Raw genomic sequence first — 17,513 nt, 5'->3', positions numbered from 1 at the left:
CAAATAAACTTGAATCCTCGATCCTGATTGGTGGATCTATGGCAACAAGCCATGCTACATATAACCATGTAGCACGGCCTCGGTCCATACCGCGCACTCCGCGTGTTACGCTTTTCTAAGATGCGATGTCTGCGTGTTCCATCTTAACTGTGCGTCAAGTTTGCTTGAAGATAAATTCGTTATCACGCTCGCGCAGCACGGAAAATGTAGTGCGTCTGTGTCCCACATACCACTCGGCTGGCCTCGTGGTATGTGGGACACAGGCACATTACATTATTCTGTGTTCCACTCGCGCTCACGGGATAACTTATATTGTAGCAAGGTTCATGTGTCGAATGCCATGAAGTGTTTGCTGTACAGCGTGTGTCAATAAAAACGCAGGATTAGAAACAAAAATATTAAGAATATAAACCACCCCTATTCATCATAATGTTAACCCTCTTTTCAAAGTACCTTTCCTTCTCTTCACTATGCTTTTTATCCCATCTCATTTGGACAATCCTGTCCAGAGATAGAGTACATTGAAGAAGGGTTATAGTATTGAAAGGTGAAAGTATTTGTGGATCACAAAGAAGGACATGTGTGGCAGGATTAGGCTTACATAATCCTTTAGTCCACAATCAATGTTATTAGTCAATAATTCATGATGCTTTGAAACAATGATAGTCCAGTTAAATTTAAGTGATACTTATCATCAGTTGTTTCAAAGAAAGTTTTGTTCTGGTTTAATTGTCTTCAATGCATACCTGCATTGTACATAACTGGTCGTTGTGTTAAGGTCATTGAATCAGACCAACCCGCTTCAGAAGGGCTTCACAAAACTTGTCATAACTTTTGAACCAAAAGTCCAAATTCCACCAAACAAAAATTTTGTCAAAGATGAAATTATGGACAATCAAATCCTTATCAAATTAGGCACACCAGTAGCATAATTTTCTCAGAAAAAAAATCGCTTTGAATCCTGCGTTTTTATTGACACACACTGTATGTATATCAAGTACATGTATATGGATACTGTACTGGGAACAATCCTTCCAATATTCCTTTGTGTTGATAAAAAAATAGCTACATGTAAATACTGCTCAATACATTTTTCTTATTAGTAACGAAGTGTTACACTTACCGGTAGATGGATTTGAATATGAAAAAAATTGTTAACTTTGACAAACCAAACTTAAAAACTCCCAGCCAATCTCTTTTAATACAGAGTTGTTTAGCAAGCTAAAGGGATAAGGCAGTAATGTACAATTGTACAAATAGTTTTTCTAATTCAGTCTGTTTCTCTTTTTTAAACAACTGCCTTTTTATAACAATTTGTTTGATATCAAGGAATGAAAGATAAGCCAATTTCTCGACAAAATACATGTAGTCCGGACCAGAAGTCATTCGGTATAATATCGCTGACACGACTCAAGGAGTCAAGGATCTTGTACACAACTCGAGCGTCTTGTACACGAATGCTCACTCTACTCGTAATTAACGCCTAAGCATCATGTGACTGTCTCCTTGCGCGTTCATGCGCCTTCGATGAGCGTTCGATCATCCCAAATGACCTGGGACATATCATTGTGCGCTTGCGCAGTTGAAATTCCAAACTGGCGCATCGTCAACATACAGACCCCTTTTGATTTTCGAACCCAATAAATACTGAAGTATGGCGGGTTGCTGCACGTGTACATGCAGGCATGCAACTGGGAATTCGCAAAAAAAAAAAAGGAAATTCAAGTCTTTCCAAGACTTTGTGCAGTGTTTGTCTATTTTAGTGGCACACATGGTAAGAAAGAAAAAAAAAAAAAAGAGGAAATCAGCTGATCCGAGGAAAAATTGCATGCCTGTACATGTATGTAAATAAAAACTAAAATAAAATTTATTGAAAATAGGGTTGTACAATAAATATTCACTGTCAGATACTTTGGATTTGGTCATTGGTTACCCTCAAAGAGTCAAGATAATTGATTCAAAAATGAACCCCCTTCTTAGATACTCATTTGGCATGCTGCTTGTTTGGGGAGAACATGGACCAGCTAATATTCCCAGCATCTAGACCATCACCCACCATATCCAACCCAACCAGATCCCCAAAGATCTGGCCAAGGCTCTGGTTGTGAATGCCACCGCTGGTGGACGCGCCTTCCTTCTCCGGGGTCAGTCCTGGAAGACCCAACTCGCCGAGTGACCCGACCCTTGACCGTTGTCCCCTGGCAGCATTCTGATGGGAACCCTTATAGTTGGGCGTCAGCCCGGTGCGGAGCGGAGTGAAGGAGAGATCGCCGTGCAGATCATGGAAGATGCCACTGTCGGGGTCTAAGGATTGATTCTTAAACGGGGTGAACCCGCGGAGCGGCGACAGAAAGGTTTGGAGGTCGCCCTCTTTGCAAGGAGTGGACACAACGGGCATGCCTTTGTTGGGTTGGGGTTTCGGGGGTGAGGCAAGCTCTTGCTCGAAGAATGCTGTGAAGGAGTCCTCCGCTTCAGTTTCGTCCAACTCCTTGCGGATTTTGGGCAGCGACTTGCGGCCGTGCCCCTGCTTCTTGTAAGGCAGATCCCTTCTCAGGGTCGTAGGGTTACCAGAGCTGTCAGAGCTTCCAGAGGTGGACATGAGGCTCGAGGTCCAGCCCTGCCCGCTGAGGTCGACGGCGGAATCGGAACCGGAGCTGAGGTTGCACGACGAGGCGCTATTACCATCGCCCCAGCCAAGATTGATAGCGGCAGCCCCGTCGTCAGGATTCATCTTGGGGGCGATCGGGACCACTCGTCGGCCTCCTACCACCCGCTGGGCCGCAGCGAACCGCCTGACTCCGCCCATGATGACCGGGGAGAGGATGTGGGGGACCCCTTGGGTGCCGTCGCCTGGAGTCTGACCACCGTTCTGGTTAGGGGGTAGGAGCATTGGGACAGGGATGAGTGCATATGGCTGGCTACCTCTGGGAAGGATTAGTGGTGGTTTCTTTGTTTTCGGTCCTGGACCTGTTAACGTTACATAGAGGGAGAAGGGGTTTTAACCATACATGTACGGAAAGAATACATAGAATACAGTTTTAGGAAAGGGATGAAACAATTTCCAATAGACAAAAAAATGAACTGAGGACTGCCAATTATTTTCGGTGGATGTCTCATTCAAAAGTGATTAACTTAATAATAATTATAACTGGATTTATATACAGCAAATTACCAAAGGATATAAGAAAGAAAAAAGAAGAAAGAGGAATAGAAATTAGAAGACAAAAAAAAGAAAAGGACTTCCAGCTACGTTTGGGGGAAAAGGTAGGTCTTGAGAGCCTTTTTGTAGGAAAAGCCACTGCCTGAGTTTCTGGAGATGGGCAGGTTGTTCCATAACCAGGGGGCGGCAACAGAGAAGGCCCTGTCACCAGCCAGTTTACGTGACTTGGGGATGAAAAGAGACTCACAAGCAGAAGAACGAAGGGAGTAAGAACTCTTTTGGATTGTGAGAAGAGAGGAGAGATAATCTGGTGCAGTGTGTTTAAGTGACTTGTATTAGTTGTAAATGTGAACCAGTGTACGAAAATGAATGCGTTGGGTGACTGGGAGGCAGTGTAATTGTTTGAGCAGAGGAGAGGTATGGGTGTGTTTGGATGACTGAAAGATAAGCCTTGCACATCTGTTTTGAAGTCTCTGAAGACGAGATGATTTGCTAGAAATATAAAATTTTTAAAAAGGCATCTATTTTTCAGGATCTAGAAATATAGAAATTTAAAAAAGGCTTCTATTTTTCGGTATCAAAGTCAGAAATAGCATGGTGAATGCAACTTAAGCAGCCCGTGCTTGTCTCATTTTTCACGTACCTTTACAGTCCCTGGAGTTATTGGCGCTTGCCATGCTTGCAGGAAGCCCCGGAACCATGACAACCGGCGGCATAGCCCCGCCCATAAAATAAGGCACTCCGCCCTGTTGCTGGTCTGCCATCGCGGGCGGCAGAATCGGTGCTACTGGGGGAGGTGCTACTTCTTCCAAGAGGGTGCCACCGCCCTCCGGGTCGGCGACAAACATCCTGTGTTCCGGGAGGTGGACCACGGTGCCCGGGCGGAGGGTCCAGAAGGCGGGCTGGCCGTGGCTCAGCGGGGGCTCCCGAACGAAGATCTTGTGCAGGGAGAGGTTGTGTCGGATGGAGTTCTACAAATACAAGAGAGACAAAGTTAAGCTCTGAGTGGATATTTCACTGCAGAGTTTTGAAATGAAGGAGCCTTTGGCACTCGTGAGACTAGGGCCCGATTTCACAGCAATTTTCTGCTGGCCTTCCTCTAATTCATGGCGACTGTAAGTAGTAACACCAGCAAAAGACATGCGGACCTCAAAGGAAAAAGTTGCTTAAATTGATGACATAATGTAGAAATGTCCATGCGCACAGAATATATCAACGTTTAAAGGCGTATAGAATCATTTGCATTTGTCCCAAAAGTAACCTGCCAAATTATTTTCAAAAAACCTTACTTCGATTAAAAATCTTCCCCAGTGAAATTGTTCCGTTTGGCTTGCTTTCATTTTCCAACGATCAGTTAATCTACGGACTGATTTTTGGAAACAGAGTGCTATGGACGAAATCGCGTTTTGTGATAAAAAGGTTGTGCACAGGTTTTTCACTGTTTTCTTGAAAAGTGTATTTTTCACTGAGCTGAAACTTTAACAGTTTAGGCTTTAAACATTCTCCTTTAAATTTTGAGTGGTGTTATTATTGGCAAAGAACAAAATGCATGAAAAGTAAATGAAATATTCTCAGTCGTTTTATGCTACTGAAAGAAATAAACGCCGACCTGATGGGCCACATTGGCTCATGACAGACTTTCCTACTTTTTACTAGATTGATGTTGAACGACTTAGCAGAAGTACATGTAGATGTGGTATGATAGTAGATGGTAGAAGATTCCATTGACGGATGGTCCGGGGTTAGAAACTGTTTTTGTAGCTCTCTGTTGCGGCCGGGAAGTTGATGAATAATACTGGAGTCTTATATAGCGCACGTAGATCTACCAACAATTAGGTAAAATTATGTCTATATATTTATTAAATAGCAAGTAAATGAAGTGTATGAGAAATATGAGACCATTTTGTAGCACCTTATAAGGGTTTACAAGGTGCTGCGGGGCATATTGCAGCCACTGCCAGAAACACCGGGGCAAACCCCTTCTCTTAGCGATAAGTGTTACTGGGTTCTTTAACGTGCATTACACAACACACGGGACCTACGGCTTTACGTCCCATCCGAAGGACAAAGCAAAGAGTGCCTTGCTCAAGAGCACAAGCACCATGCTCCCACAGTCAGGATTCGAACCCATGTACCACGGCACACGAGTCGAACTCTGTAACCACTGGACCACAGCACCCCACATTGGACCACAGCACCCCATGAATTGATGTGCTCTATGGCCTCTGGTTACTGGTCTGTTGGTTGGGTTGACTGGAATAAATGACACGAGTCTCGATTCTACACACTTACCCTCCATCCAGCCTTGGCCGTTTTGAAGTAGGGGAAAGTCTCCTCGATCCAGGTGTAGATCTCTCGCAGGGTCATCTTGCCCGACTTGGAGCTGCTGATGGCAAACTGGATCAGCGTGCTGTAGGAGTAGGTGGGCCTCTCAAACCGTGGGTCGATCATCTGAGGTGGGGTGGGAGTACGGATGGGACTTTGCATTTAATTTTGTAAACGTTTAGCAAAACTAGTACGGTATGGGCTCCGTGCACCAATAAAGAGGGCGCTCTTTTACCTAGCAACGACATCCCATGGGCGGGACATTTAGCTGGTTGACGCGCACCGTTCCTTGTGTGTGTGACGCACGTACACCAGGGGATTTGTACTATGTACACGAAGTGGTACAGTACGGCCACACGTCGTGGCAAAATTGCAGTCAGGCAAGATATGGCGTTGGTCGGTCACCCCCAACTGTACTTTCTTTTCCGGTGAGGGGGTACTTGTGAACAGAGCGGATTAAGTACTGTTTAAACTTTTAGCCACTTCACAAAGGCTGATGCCTGCCCCAGTATTGTCTGCAGTCAAGCATGTTTAAACAAGTCAGGTGTGTTTACAAACACAAATGCCCCGCAACGGTGACAGTTCCATGACATAACACCACTCTTTTAACATCAACTTACATGTACCTTGGTCACATGGAACATTCATTGACAGCATCAGTGTCTTCTGTAGGTTTTATATGAATTAATCCCTAATCCCTATAATCTCAGAATAAATACATGATTTCTATTGTTTTAGCCACTGTGAACTTGACCCTTGACCTTTTGGCCCCAAATTCAATAGGCTTCTTAGGATTACCAAGAACAATCCACAAACCAAATTTGAAGTTCATATGTTAAGTATTTCTCAAGTTATCGCGCTGACAAGATTTCTATTGTTTTAGCCACTGTGAACTTGACCTTTGGCCTTTTGGCCCCAAATGCAAAAGGCATCTTAGGATTGCCAAAAACAATCCACAAACCAAATTTGAAGTTCATATGTTAAGTATTTCTCAAGTTATCGCGCTGACAAGATTTCTATTGTTTTAGCCACTGTGAACTTGACCTTTGGCCTTTTGGCCCCAAATGCAAAAGGCTTCTTAGGATTACCAAAAACAATCCACAAACCAAATTTGAAGTTCATATGTTAAGTATTTCTCAAGTTATCGCGCTGACAAGATTTGTCCGGACACACACACACACACCCACCCACACACACACCCACCCACCCACCCACGGAAGGACAAGGCGGAAACAGTATGCCCCTTCGGCTTCGCCGCGGGGCATAAAAACCCATAAATTTATTCATAACAGCACAATGACCGTCAATCTTGAGTCAGCAGCATTTTGAACACATTGTCCTTCCACACGGTCTAAAGAAGACCTGCCTTGCCCGTCTTAGAACAGAGCAGGGATGTAGGCAAGTCCATCACAAGTGACAAATAACAGTGGATAAACAATAACAAAGGAATGCCTTTGTCAAAGCTCATTTGAGTAGCTTGTGAGTTGAATTGGGACTGGAGGACTTGTGTTGGACTTGTGATGAACTTGTGATGGACTCGACTACATCCCAGGAACAGAGCTCAGAAGCTTGTTTCAAAGTCAAACACATTTCATCATGTGATGGTACCTGTATGTGTTCCTTGGGGGAAAAAAGCAACAAAAATATTAATTCGTTTTGGCTACCAACCTGTGAGGTTTGAAGTGAGTTTGGGTCCAGATCAGGAGCAGACATTCTCTTCAGCCATGTGATGTTAGTCAGGCTGTCATCCGCACTGCCCCCTTCAGATTAAAAACAAATAAATGCAAGAATGATACATTAAGTACCTGAAGTCTTAGGAAACCTACAGTGGGGCCAAAAGTTAGAGATGCTTTTCGTCATTTTAAGTGTATGCATCGATTGGACTGCTTGCGCGTGTTATTGCCAGCCAGAGCCAAGTAATTCGGATGTGGCCTTACTCTACATATAACCAGAGTTACAATCGACTCAATCACAAGTCAGCACAAGTCATCGCAAGCCAATCACAAGTCCTCCAGTCCCTAGTCAACTCACAAGCTATTGAAATGAACTGTGACAAAGGCATCCCTTTGTCGTTGTTCATCTCTCGTTTCTTCTGTCCCGACTTGGGAATAGATCCAAGACCTAATGATGTAACGGCTTTGTTTACATATGCGCTTTCCTACGGGAGCGAAGTCGGGACGCCAGTCGAAGTAGGGACCGTCTACCACATAGCAAAGCGCACATGTAAACAAAGCGTGACGTCATTAGGTCTCAGGCGGACTTGCGATTGACTCGATTGCAGCTCTGACTTGTACAAAACCAAACAAACCAACCTCTTGTGACCCATCTTCCAAATGGCGTTTCCCCGGGTAAGAACGGCCGGCCCGTGTTGCTGTAACAGACATTACCGGCGCACTGCAGCATATGCTGGCTGGCCGCCAGCTGCAGTGCTTCTTCCTGATTGGCCGGCCACTGATTCCCCTCGAGACTCCCGGACTCGTACGCCTCCAACTCCGAGTACAACTGCTGCTGGCCAGCATCCTTGAAGTGACAAAACGGCGACGCGGTGAGGTCAAGACCGTCCAAGACAGGAAGGCCCGATTCCAATTCCTCCTCGCTCACCTCTGTCTTGATCTGGCTCTCGATGGCAGCATCCAAGTACTTCTCGGCCGAACTCGGAGTGTCAAATCGGACCGACTTAGGAGGAGGGGTGGTCTTACAAGTACTTAAACCTCTGGCAAACTTTCTTGAGTGCGTAAGAGCAGCTGTACCTCCGATGCCACTGTCCAGTTCAACAGTGAACTCTTTACTTGAGCGGCTCAGTTTGACACCGTTCCCCCTGGGATGCTTGCTCTCTGATGGCATGGGTTGTGCTCGCCTGTTTGGGGAAGGCTTGGGCGAGGATTTCTGTGGCGGCTTCCCTTTACTTCTCGGCTGGCGGAGTATGATGACATGGTTGGCGTGCCGGCGCTTTTTGGGCGGGGACTGCTCCTCGTCAAAGCCAGACTTCCTCCTCTTGGTGTGGATCATTCCGTGGTTGGATCTGTCTGTAGAGGCTGCAAGGACAGGCCTCACGGAGTGCCCTGTCCTCTGGATAGAACCAAGGGCTTTGCTGATAGGCGTGACACAGCATTTTATCCTATTTCTGAGGGACCCCGCCGATCCATCTTCCGTCTTAACGAGGTTTTCCTTCTGGTCCTCTGGCTCGGACTCCGAGTATGGATCATCCAGGATGCTGCGTAGGGCTTCTGAGAGCTCCACTCGGTCAGACATTGCGTTGTCACTCATGTCATGGCCTGTTTTGGACAATGTTTGAGGGAAGCAAAAGGTTAACAACACAGTTGAAACAAGCTTAACATAGTGTTCCTTCACATTTTTGTAAATAAACGGATGACACTGTAGAATTCAACCCTAACTCCCTAGGCATTTTTGTTAGGATGCACCCTCAATCCTGCAACATCCTCCAACTGCCTTTATGTAAAAATTGCAAACAGCCTCAATCCTGCCAAATCCTGTTATTTCTTGAATGTGGTCCTTGGAGGGGTGACCAGTGACCACTGCCTCAATCCTGCAAAATCCTCCGGCAATCACTGTCAATATGTTGAGGCAGAGCCAGTGACATCCTGAAGCAGTACAGGTATGGAGGATTTCAAGTATAATCTACATGTACATGTACAATGTACATGTAGGTCTCTGCAGCAACGATTTTTACTTTAATCATGTTAATATCAAAATCCCGGTATCCAGTCAACTCGACCATTTGCCAACTCGACTCCAACCAACTTGTTTGTGTGCTTCTGCTAACCATGCCAACTCAACCGATCACCAAAATTTGTCTGTTATACAACTCAACTTAAAATGTGGACTCAACACGACCGTACAACAAACGCCCGGGGCTGCGTGATTACATTTACATGTACCTGATTCCTCACATGTCTGTAAGAGTTGCGCTCATGTGCATGCTGGACGTTTAATTATTGTATGTAGAGTGCAGTGCGCGTACGGCTTTCTCTGGGACAATTTCGCTACGAATGCGATGATTATTTAAAGCTATAGTCCATCATTTGCAGCCATCCGAAAAGTAACTGGCGTAATTATTGTTGAAAAACAAACTTGGTTGAAAGATAGTGAGGGAACTAAACTCCCTGTGAAATTATTCTTTCTGGGAAGCTGTCATTTTGAAGTAATCAACGAAAGAAGGCATTTCCAACGGTGATTCTTAAGAAGCACCGTAGGAAAATTTAAATTAGTAGTTCGTTTGTTATTCAGCGCAGCGCTCCACCAAGTATTGGAACGACGCACACGCGCGCGCGGTTGTTATAATTCGTCGGATCAGTGCGCTACGTCACGTATAGCTGCAATTCAAAACAATTCAAAACATGATTCAGTAACTTTTGATTTGAAATTGAGATCTTAGAATGCTGTTTTTCTCGGAATGTACAGCTGAAACTTAGCTGAAACTTCATCAGGTTAGTTGTTCAGTATCCTTCATTAGATTTTGAACTCTTTTGTTGCTTCAAACGAACAAAATGCACAAATTACAAATGATGGACTATAGCTTTAACTTAAATTAGGGCCTTGGTGATATGTCATATAAATAGGTTGGCCCCAACTTGCCCTCTTATGTTACTTTGAATCTTGATTTCTCCAAAACATTATCAATTTACATAATTTGCACGTCCAATATTGGAAAGAAAATTTAGGAAAAAATCAACTTCCAGATATGCCCGAGTTCCTTGAAATCCTGATCGACACTTTGCTTTGACACCTTTGCTTGGAAAGAATGTAGTACTTTCCAATGTCCAGACGCTACTTCAGCAGTTGTGTACAAAGTGTATGGAGGGTCAAGCAAATTTTTCAAACATTAAGTACATGTATTGGAAAGATTTCCATATACGAAGTTCACAAATTTTCCTCTGTATTGACTAACAAGCCCCCAGATAGCAATTTCATGTCATCAAAGTCAATTTGAGCAGTGAGAAAATACAAGCATTTTCTTAGAAAACACTTAGAATTTTTCAGTCCAATCTCATAGGGTTTGTACACAGGGTGTTGAGTGAACTTCGTATATGGCAATCTTTCCCATGTATTTCCTAACAAAATTAGAAATGTTTGTCAGTCCCAGATTCATGTCTTTTCAACATTTTTGCAATGACTGACCTTTACTGACATGATATAGGAAGAAGAAAGTGGCGACAGGTTGCAGCATTCTTTCCATAGGGTCTAGTACCACCACTAGGCTGCTGCCTAGGCATTGCTAGGATGGTTAGGCCAGTCTGTTTTGTTTAATTATTTTCCCCCCATCTTTCCCTTACATTAGGCCTATATTTTGTCATGTTTGTCAGTTTTAAACCATTATTTTTGCAATACATTCCATGTCCCTCTGGAGTCCGTGTATACTATGTCACATACATCTATGTCACATACATTGTACAACGGACGAGTTGCAGATCGGACGAGCATGACGAGTTAATTTTGTACATTGTTGGACGACTTGACTTTCCACCAGTTGAACGCAAAGCGGTCAAAATGTACGAGTTTGCAAATTGTTATGACGGTCGTGCGTGGTTGGTTGGAGTCGAGTTGGCGAATGGAAATGGTCGAGTTAATAAATTTGTAACTTCAATTTCGGAAAGAATGTTGCAATGTTCAATCATGGAGGAATTATTCCTCCATGGTTCAATGAAGGTCAGTCATTGCAAAAATGATAAGACATGAATCTGGGACTGAGAAACATTTTCAATTTTGTCAGGAGTAACCAATTATGTAAGTTACACAATTGTTTTGACTCTCCATAGACTTTGTACACAACCGCTGAAGTGACGTCATTTTTTGCAACATTCTTCATGTTCTTTCCACAATTTTTTTATCAAAATTTACAAAAAAATGTTGCAACCTGACGCCACATTTTTCTTCATACATGTGTATTATCATCTCAATGAAGGTCAGTCATTGCAAAAATGATATTAAAGACAAGAATCTGGGACTGAGAAACATTTCCAATTGATTGTGTTCCTCATGAGTCATGTTGTTAGGAAATAGGCCCTACTCAGAAAATTTTCTTGACTCTCCATTAGCATGATTAGTCAGACTTTGTACATAACCGCTGAAGTGGCGTCAGGTTGCAACATTTTTTTCCAAAATTATAGTTATACCACAATAGGCTAGGCTTAAATAATTACACACACTTCCATCCAAATTGTTAATTTGACTTCCGGTCACGCCGGTCGCGTCGACGTCGTTGGCCGTGTGGCTGTGCAGCATGCACTGCATGTGCATGCAACCAACGTGACAAACAACAAGTCCGGGCCGCGCCGTACGGTAAACAACGCCTTAAATCTTTCAAAAATTCTCCTAAATTTATCCAGCGTATAACCATCTCTTAAACGCTTGACAATTCTTATTTAAAATATTCAATTCAACTATATCTTACTTCCAAAAACAAATCCATTTAGTGAACAAAATGAAGATGAAAATAACACATCAGCGTTCACAAACTCCGTCGTCGGCTGCTCGCAAAATTCCCAGTGGTTATTTAAACTTCCCCGTGGTCCAGGCAACCAATCAGAATCGAGTATCTTAAGTCTCTCATTTTCTCGTAGATTCTCGTTACAAGAAATCATAGGGCTTTCATACACGATGCGCCATTGGTTATTGTGGAGGGAAAGAACACGTACTACTACCTGGTTTTAACCAATCACATTTTCTGTATCTTTGATGTTTGGAATCAATATTGCGGCTGCGCAGTAGGCAGCTGAGCCAACAAGCGGTCAAGTTGTAAAAAATGGTCGTCCGCGCCGGGAAATTTATAATTTGAGTTGACTGGGCCTTGCTGAAATTTCAACACAAGACCTGAACAGAATCTGTATCCTTGTGATGTTTACCTTCAAGACAGTCAACTTGTCAGAATGTGACATGTTTGACATAACCATAGAGCAAGGAAACATTATTCACAAAATTACAAACATGACAAAAATTTACTTCTGTTGAAGTTTGTGTGGTTTTTTTCTAATGTGTCTAGATATAGAGGGCGCTCTTTAAAGTTTACAAAATAACTTTGTAGTTTGAACTTTAAAGCGGGAAACTTTATGTGAAGGCTTCAAATGTATGACAAATTCATTTAGGTCCGTCTTTATTTATATGTCATTACTGACTGAATTCCAAAGTCAATAGAAATGTAGCCTACTTTGCAATTAAATTTGCTAGTAGGCCTACAAATACAATGTAATCATGGTAATTAAACTTAAAGCCTTAACTTAGGCCCATAATATATATTCATTAACGGTGATTACCATGATTACCCCCTTTTTTCTAGCTTGAGAAAGTCCAGCTCCAATGCTCATCGAGAATTCGACATTAACGCTGAAGACAAAATTACGTTGTACATGGCAGATCGAAAATGGCGGAGGCCGTGATATTTGGCCTCGATCCACACAGCCGCCGAAATCATTATTATTTTTCATATAAGGCCTATAGTCAGTTTTCTTCTGTTTCAAGTCGATCCTAGTTTAATTTGCTTTGTGAATCATTCATGCAGCAAAGGATCAATTTGCTGACTTGAAACAGAACAAAACTGATCAAAATGGGGGAAAAAATTATGATTTCGGTGGCTGTGTTGAGGCCAAATTTCTTGGCCTCCGCCATTTTTAGACCGCTGGCTACAACGTACATTGACCTCCAGCTCTAAATGTTGAATTCTCAATGAGCATTGGAGTTGCAGTTTCTCAAGCTACATGTCCCCTTTCCTTAAAGAAAATGTTGCTGACGATGTTACATGTATACATACATGTACTTGTGCTGCTGCTTAAAAATTTGAAAAAGAAAAATACTTGAGCTTGGCCTATTATATTAAACGCTCATTGATTTTACAATTTTTCTTGACTAAAAAACAAATCCTTGACTAAAAAAACAAATCAAGATAATGCCGAGGAGAAAGAGAAAAGGTTCATCAAGAAAGCGCCCTCTGGTGTTCACGGAGAGTCCAGTAGAAGTCAGTCGTCGTTTTCCAAGTCCTGTCTTCGCAGCTAGAAACCCAGTCACCGCAGATCTTGTCGCAGTGCACGAACAGCAGCAATTATGGGTATGAAAACTTTGCCGGGGCACTGGTATTAAATCTCTTTAGACTTTACCTGTCAAACTCAAAAATCATTGGGCAGTGCTTTATGTCGATGATCAGTGATTGATCATTGACGTAATCTACCCACAATGCTTGTGAAATGCAAGATGTCCTTTTGACATGGCAGTGGGGATGACGAAGGTAGAAATCACCACCAAAACTTTTGAAATGACTGGTCAGTTTTTAGTTTTGAAAAGTTGAACAAAGAAATAGACTGAAGCGGGGTTTGAACCTGCGACCCATGGATTACCGCTCCGGCCCTCCACCAACTGAGCTATCCAGCTCTATGTTGGCGGTTCCCCAATTCGTCAATTTCTTTGTTCAAGGGGTGCTAGTCAGAAGCCATAAACCTGTAAATGCCATGCAGCCAGGGATCACGCCCAAAGTCACGATGCAGACCTAGGAAATAGCAAACGGGGATCACCGCCAAAACGTTTGAAATGACTGGGTTTTTTTAATTTTTGAAAAGTTGAACAAAGAAATAGACTGAAGCGGGGTTTGAACCTGCGACCTCCAGATTACCACTCCAGCCCTCCACCAACTGAGCTTTCCAGCTCTATGTTGGCGGTTCCCCAATTCGTCCATATCTTTGTTCAAGGGGCGCTAGTCAGAAGCCATGAACCTGTAAATGCCATGCAGCCAGGGATCACGCCCAAAGTCACGATACAGACCTGGGAAATAGCAAACGGGATCACTCAGAGAGGATACGGCTTTTTAAAACAAATTTTCAAATGAACCACAAGGGGAAACTGACTAGTTGAATTAAACAATTTTTGAAAAAGTTGAACAAAGAAATTGACTGGAGCGGGATTTGACCTCTACATTACCACTCTGGCACTCCACTAACTGAGTTTTAATTTTGTTAGAAAAGTGGAGTTGGCTTAGTATGGAAGCATTGTCACATAACCTGTAGGGACACCACGTTTAAACCAATGCCCAGGTAAATGTACAATGTATAATTAACAGCCTATCTAAAATCTGTTCATTGGCCATGCACTCTGTTGATATGAGCTTCAAGAAAAGATACAGTCGATGATTCCAAAACACGGAAAAGGAATCGGAAGACACATTTTACAGAAGTTGTCTTGCTTCAAACCACCTAAAGATACATCTTTTTGTGGTTTTGTGAAGGTGTCGCCACAGATAGATCCAAATGCACCTCGCACCCCAAGGAGATGCCGGGCCAGACGGAACAAGACGGCATGCGCACTGGATCCATTAATGCAGACCCAGCGACGCAAGGAGATCGTGCAGAGGGAGACAACAAATCATTTCACAAGCCTCCGGTTCCTCAAGGCCCAAGGCGATAAGGCCGCAAATTGGTTAACAGCCGCACGTGCAACGGAAAGCACAGACAGCTCGTCCGAAACTTCCACAGATTCCACCCCGACTGACGTTGATGAAACATCGAGGGAAGGAGCCCAGAAGCAAACCAGGTCAGCCGAGAAGAGGAGAACCCCGCTCGGAGAAATTGGAATTGCTGGCAGGACTCGAGCCCAGCGCAGGAGATCGCAATCGGAGAGCAGCCGGATCGTGGATCGTGCCTTCACTGAAAATTGGCAAAATAACGCGGGACTTGCATCAGTGAGTGATGCACCGGGTAATAATTACAATCAATGCACTCGTGTTGCAGCTCGTCAAAAAGAAAACAAGAGTGGTAGAGGTGATTCCGACAAACTGTCATCAAACCAAGTCAAAGGGGAGAACATGATCACATCAGATGATGACAACACCTGCCGGATGAACTTGATCACCGACAAACGAAAATCTCACCGCACCTTGCAGAAGCATGTCGTTACAACAACTTCACGTAGTGATGAGCAAAGTTGCCGTAACACTCGTGGATCGACTAGAAATGGTAGAAACTGCCATTCCCGATTCCTTCTATCTGAAACCTCATCTGACTCGGACACGAAATCAAGTAAATTACAGGTAGCACGGCTTTGCGAAATTAGTACATCAGATGATACTGATGCAGGCACTGGCAGGGATACCAGCCAACAAAGGCAACGTAGAGCTAAGAAGACTGCAACCAAGGCTAGAATCCTGGCTTATGATACGCCAGAAGCAGAGTACGGGATGAGTAATAGCCTGCGACACAGACTAAAACTGCTGCCAGAGGCAGCCAGAAACAAACTAATGCTGTGCCTGTAAGTGGTTAGTGGGAAAGAATTCCATAGGCCAAAAAAAATAAGTCTCCGGTTTCTGGTATGCGCGCGCGTCGCCGTAGCCATGCGCGTCGGCAAAATGAAAAAGGTTTTTTTTTCAATACAAGATGATGTCTCGAAACTGCCAAACTCTCTGGTTTGACTGGAATCCTGCTGCTGCACAATTTAAACGTGTTTTTAGATGGGGTTATGATCGAGTATAAGATTTATGTGGCCTCTCTGGACTCCCATATATTTGCACTAAGTTTAGTCGGGCACCATTTGCAGTCGTCAGCCGACATTTGAAGCCAAAAAAAACAGGTAAAAAAAAAAAAAGCCGCATCGCCACACCACTTTTTTGGCAAGCTCCATACCAGAAACCGGAGACTTTTTTTTTTTTGCCTTACATGGACATCACTAATTTTTCCCTATCAGCCATCTGAAAGCGCTAACATGTTCTAAAAAGTCAAAATTAGCCCGGAAAATAATGAAACGTTTACTGAAAAAACACTTGGAATTTATCAGGCCAGTCTCATAGGGTTTATGCACAGGGTGTCGAGTGATGTCCAGGTATGGAACTCTATCCGGTTAGTGTGCTAATTCCCCTTTTTGAAATTGAAGTCGGCTTATAAAGCAGTCCACAAATTATCGCATCAGTGCAACAAGATTGTAACTCGATTTTGCAACAAAGTCGTATCTCGCGCGAATACTCTCCGTGCAAGAAGGTCGTATCTTGTGTATCGCGATGTCCATTGACTTTGTATGTAAATCCAGGTTATTTTAACCGAGATAAGACCTTTTGATATTGAAAACTCGTGTTTGACGTACATGACGTCACAGGCCATTTTAGGAGATACATTGTACGACCTTGTTGCACGGACGCGACGAAATAGTGTGTACATGTATTAATTTTTCCGTATCTTTTTTGATAAAAGAAAGCCTTTTTCTATGCGTGCATGTTGATGTCCTGATAAGCAGAGTTTTAATCAAGTCAACCATAAGTCAGCATAAATCAGGACCGTCAGGTCATCAGTCCTCAATGACAAAGGATTGCCCTTGTCCCAGTTCATATGAATGGCTCGTCAACTGACTTGACAGTGGGATGTACATGTAGACTGATGATGAAATTTTTAGAACATGATTACAACTCGGCTGATCAGGTATGTCGTCACCGTTTTCACGAACAGCCACATACATGTAATATGTATGTCAAAAATTATTACCATTTTTGCGATTTTGCTTTAAAACATTGAACTTAACCATTTTGACATGTTTCGGTAAGCATTACATCATTAATTTCCAAATAACATTAATGATGCAAGGGGCAGATATCTCGAGAAATGAGTTTTGCGTTTTCACGAAGAGCCACATACATTTTGGCCCCTTGAACGCGTACAAAACTTATTGAACAGAAAGGGCCAATATGTACATGTAGGAAACTTGAATTTTTGTTTTCACGAAGAGCCACATATCTTTGTTATAATTATTCTCAGCTGCGCACGCGTACACACGCGCGCGCCCCTTCCATATGGAAAAACACATTGAACAGAAAGGGCCAATATGTAGGAAACTTGAATTGTCGTTTTCACGAAGAGCCACATATCTTCACTTATTAATTTTCACTAATTAACTAATTAATACGGTAGTATTAATTATAATTACTGGGTTCACGTAAAATTTCAGCTCTCATAGAATCATGTGAAGGTTTTTTTTACTGCACAAAGTTGTTGCAAAGCAGTAGTTCTTGCAGTTTTAAAATATGAGAAACTTCTTTTGCGATTATCTC

At 43.1% G+C, this 17,513-nt stretch overlaps 2 protein-coding genes across 2 annotated transcripts; one reads left to right on the top strand and one right to left on the bottom strand.

The window, feature by feature from the left end:
- Window positions 1-890: 890 nt before the first annotated feature.
- On the bottom strand, window positions 891-12,102 carry LOC119721251. The gene is made up of 6 exons (XM_038191237.1): window positions 11,898-12,102; window positions 7,798-8,760; window positions 7,154-7,245; window positions 5,453-5,611; window positions 3,804-4,131; window positions 891-2,967 (listed from the first exon to the last, which is right to left on the bottom strand). Exons 1-6 carry the CDS (start codon window positions 12,085-12,087, stop codon window positions 1,985-1,987), a joined length of 2,715 nt encoding a protein of 904 aa, XP_038047165.1. The 5' UTR covers window positions 12,088-12,102; the 3' UTR covers window positions 891-1,984.
- A 100-nt stretch (window positions 12,103-12,202) lies between these two features.
- On the top strand, window positions 12,203-15,830 carry LOC119721261. The gene is made up of 3 exons (XM_038191250.1): window positions 12,203-12,329; window positions 13,383-13,544; window positions 14,712-15,830. The coding sequence occupies exons 2-3, from the start codon at window positions 13,386-13,388 to the stop codon at window positions 15,732-15,734; spliced, it is 1,182 nt and encodes a 393-aa protein (XP_038047178.1). The 5' UTR covers window positions 12,203-12,329; window positions 13,383-13,385; the 3' UTR covers window positions 15,735-15,830.
- Window positions 15,831-17,513: the final 1,683 nt, after the last annotated feature.

This window comes from Patiria miniata, unplaced genomic scaffold, assembly GCF_015706575.1.
Source record: "Patiria miniata isolate m_02_andy unplaced genomic scaffold, ASM1570657v1 HiC_scaffold_1, whole genome shotgun sequence".
Lineage (NCBI taxonomy): Eukaryota > Metazoa > Echinodermata > Asteroidea > Valvatida > Asterinidae > Patiria > Patiria miniata.
Note: the sequence above shows the minus strand (reverse complement) of the source record. Positions and strands in the feature narration are given on the sequence as shown.

Bases quoted from the DNA above. Each gene is read 5' to 3' on its own strand.
- LOC119721251 (XM_038191237.1), bottom strand. From the start codon at position 12,087: ATGATTTCTTGTAACGAGAATCTACGAGAAAATGAGAGACTTAAGATA. The intron at 8,761-11,897 runs GTAAGATATAGT...TGTCCAAAACAG, and splicing joins AAATGGATTTGTTTTTGGAA to GCCATGACATGAGTGACAAC. The intron at 4,132-5,452 runs GTAAGTGTGTAG...TTGTATTTGTAG, and splicing joins CGGCCAAGGCTGGATGGAGG to AACTCCATCCGACACAACCT.
- LOC119721261 (XM_038191250.1), top strand. From the start codon at position 13,386: ATGCCGAGGAGAAAGAGAAAAGGTTCATCAAGAAAGCGCCCTCTGGTG. The intron at 13,545-14,711 runs GTATGAAAACTT...GGTTTTGTGAAG, and splicing joins ACGAACAGCAGCAATTATGG to GTGTCGCCACAGATAGATCC.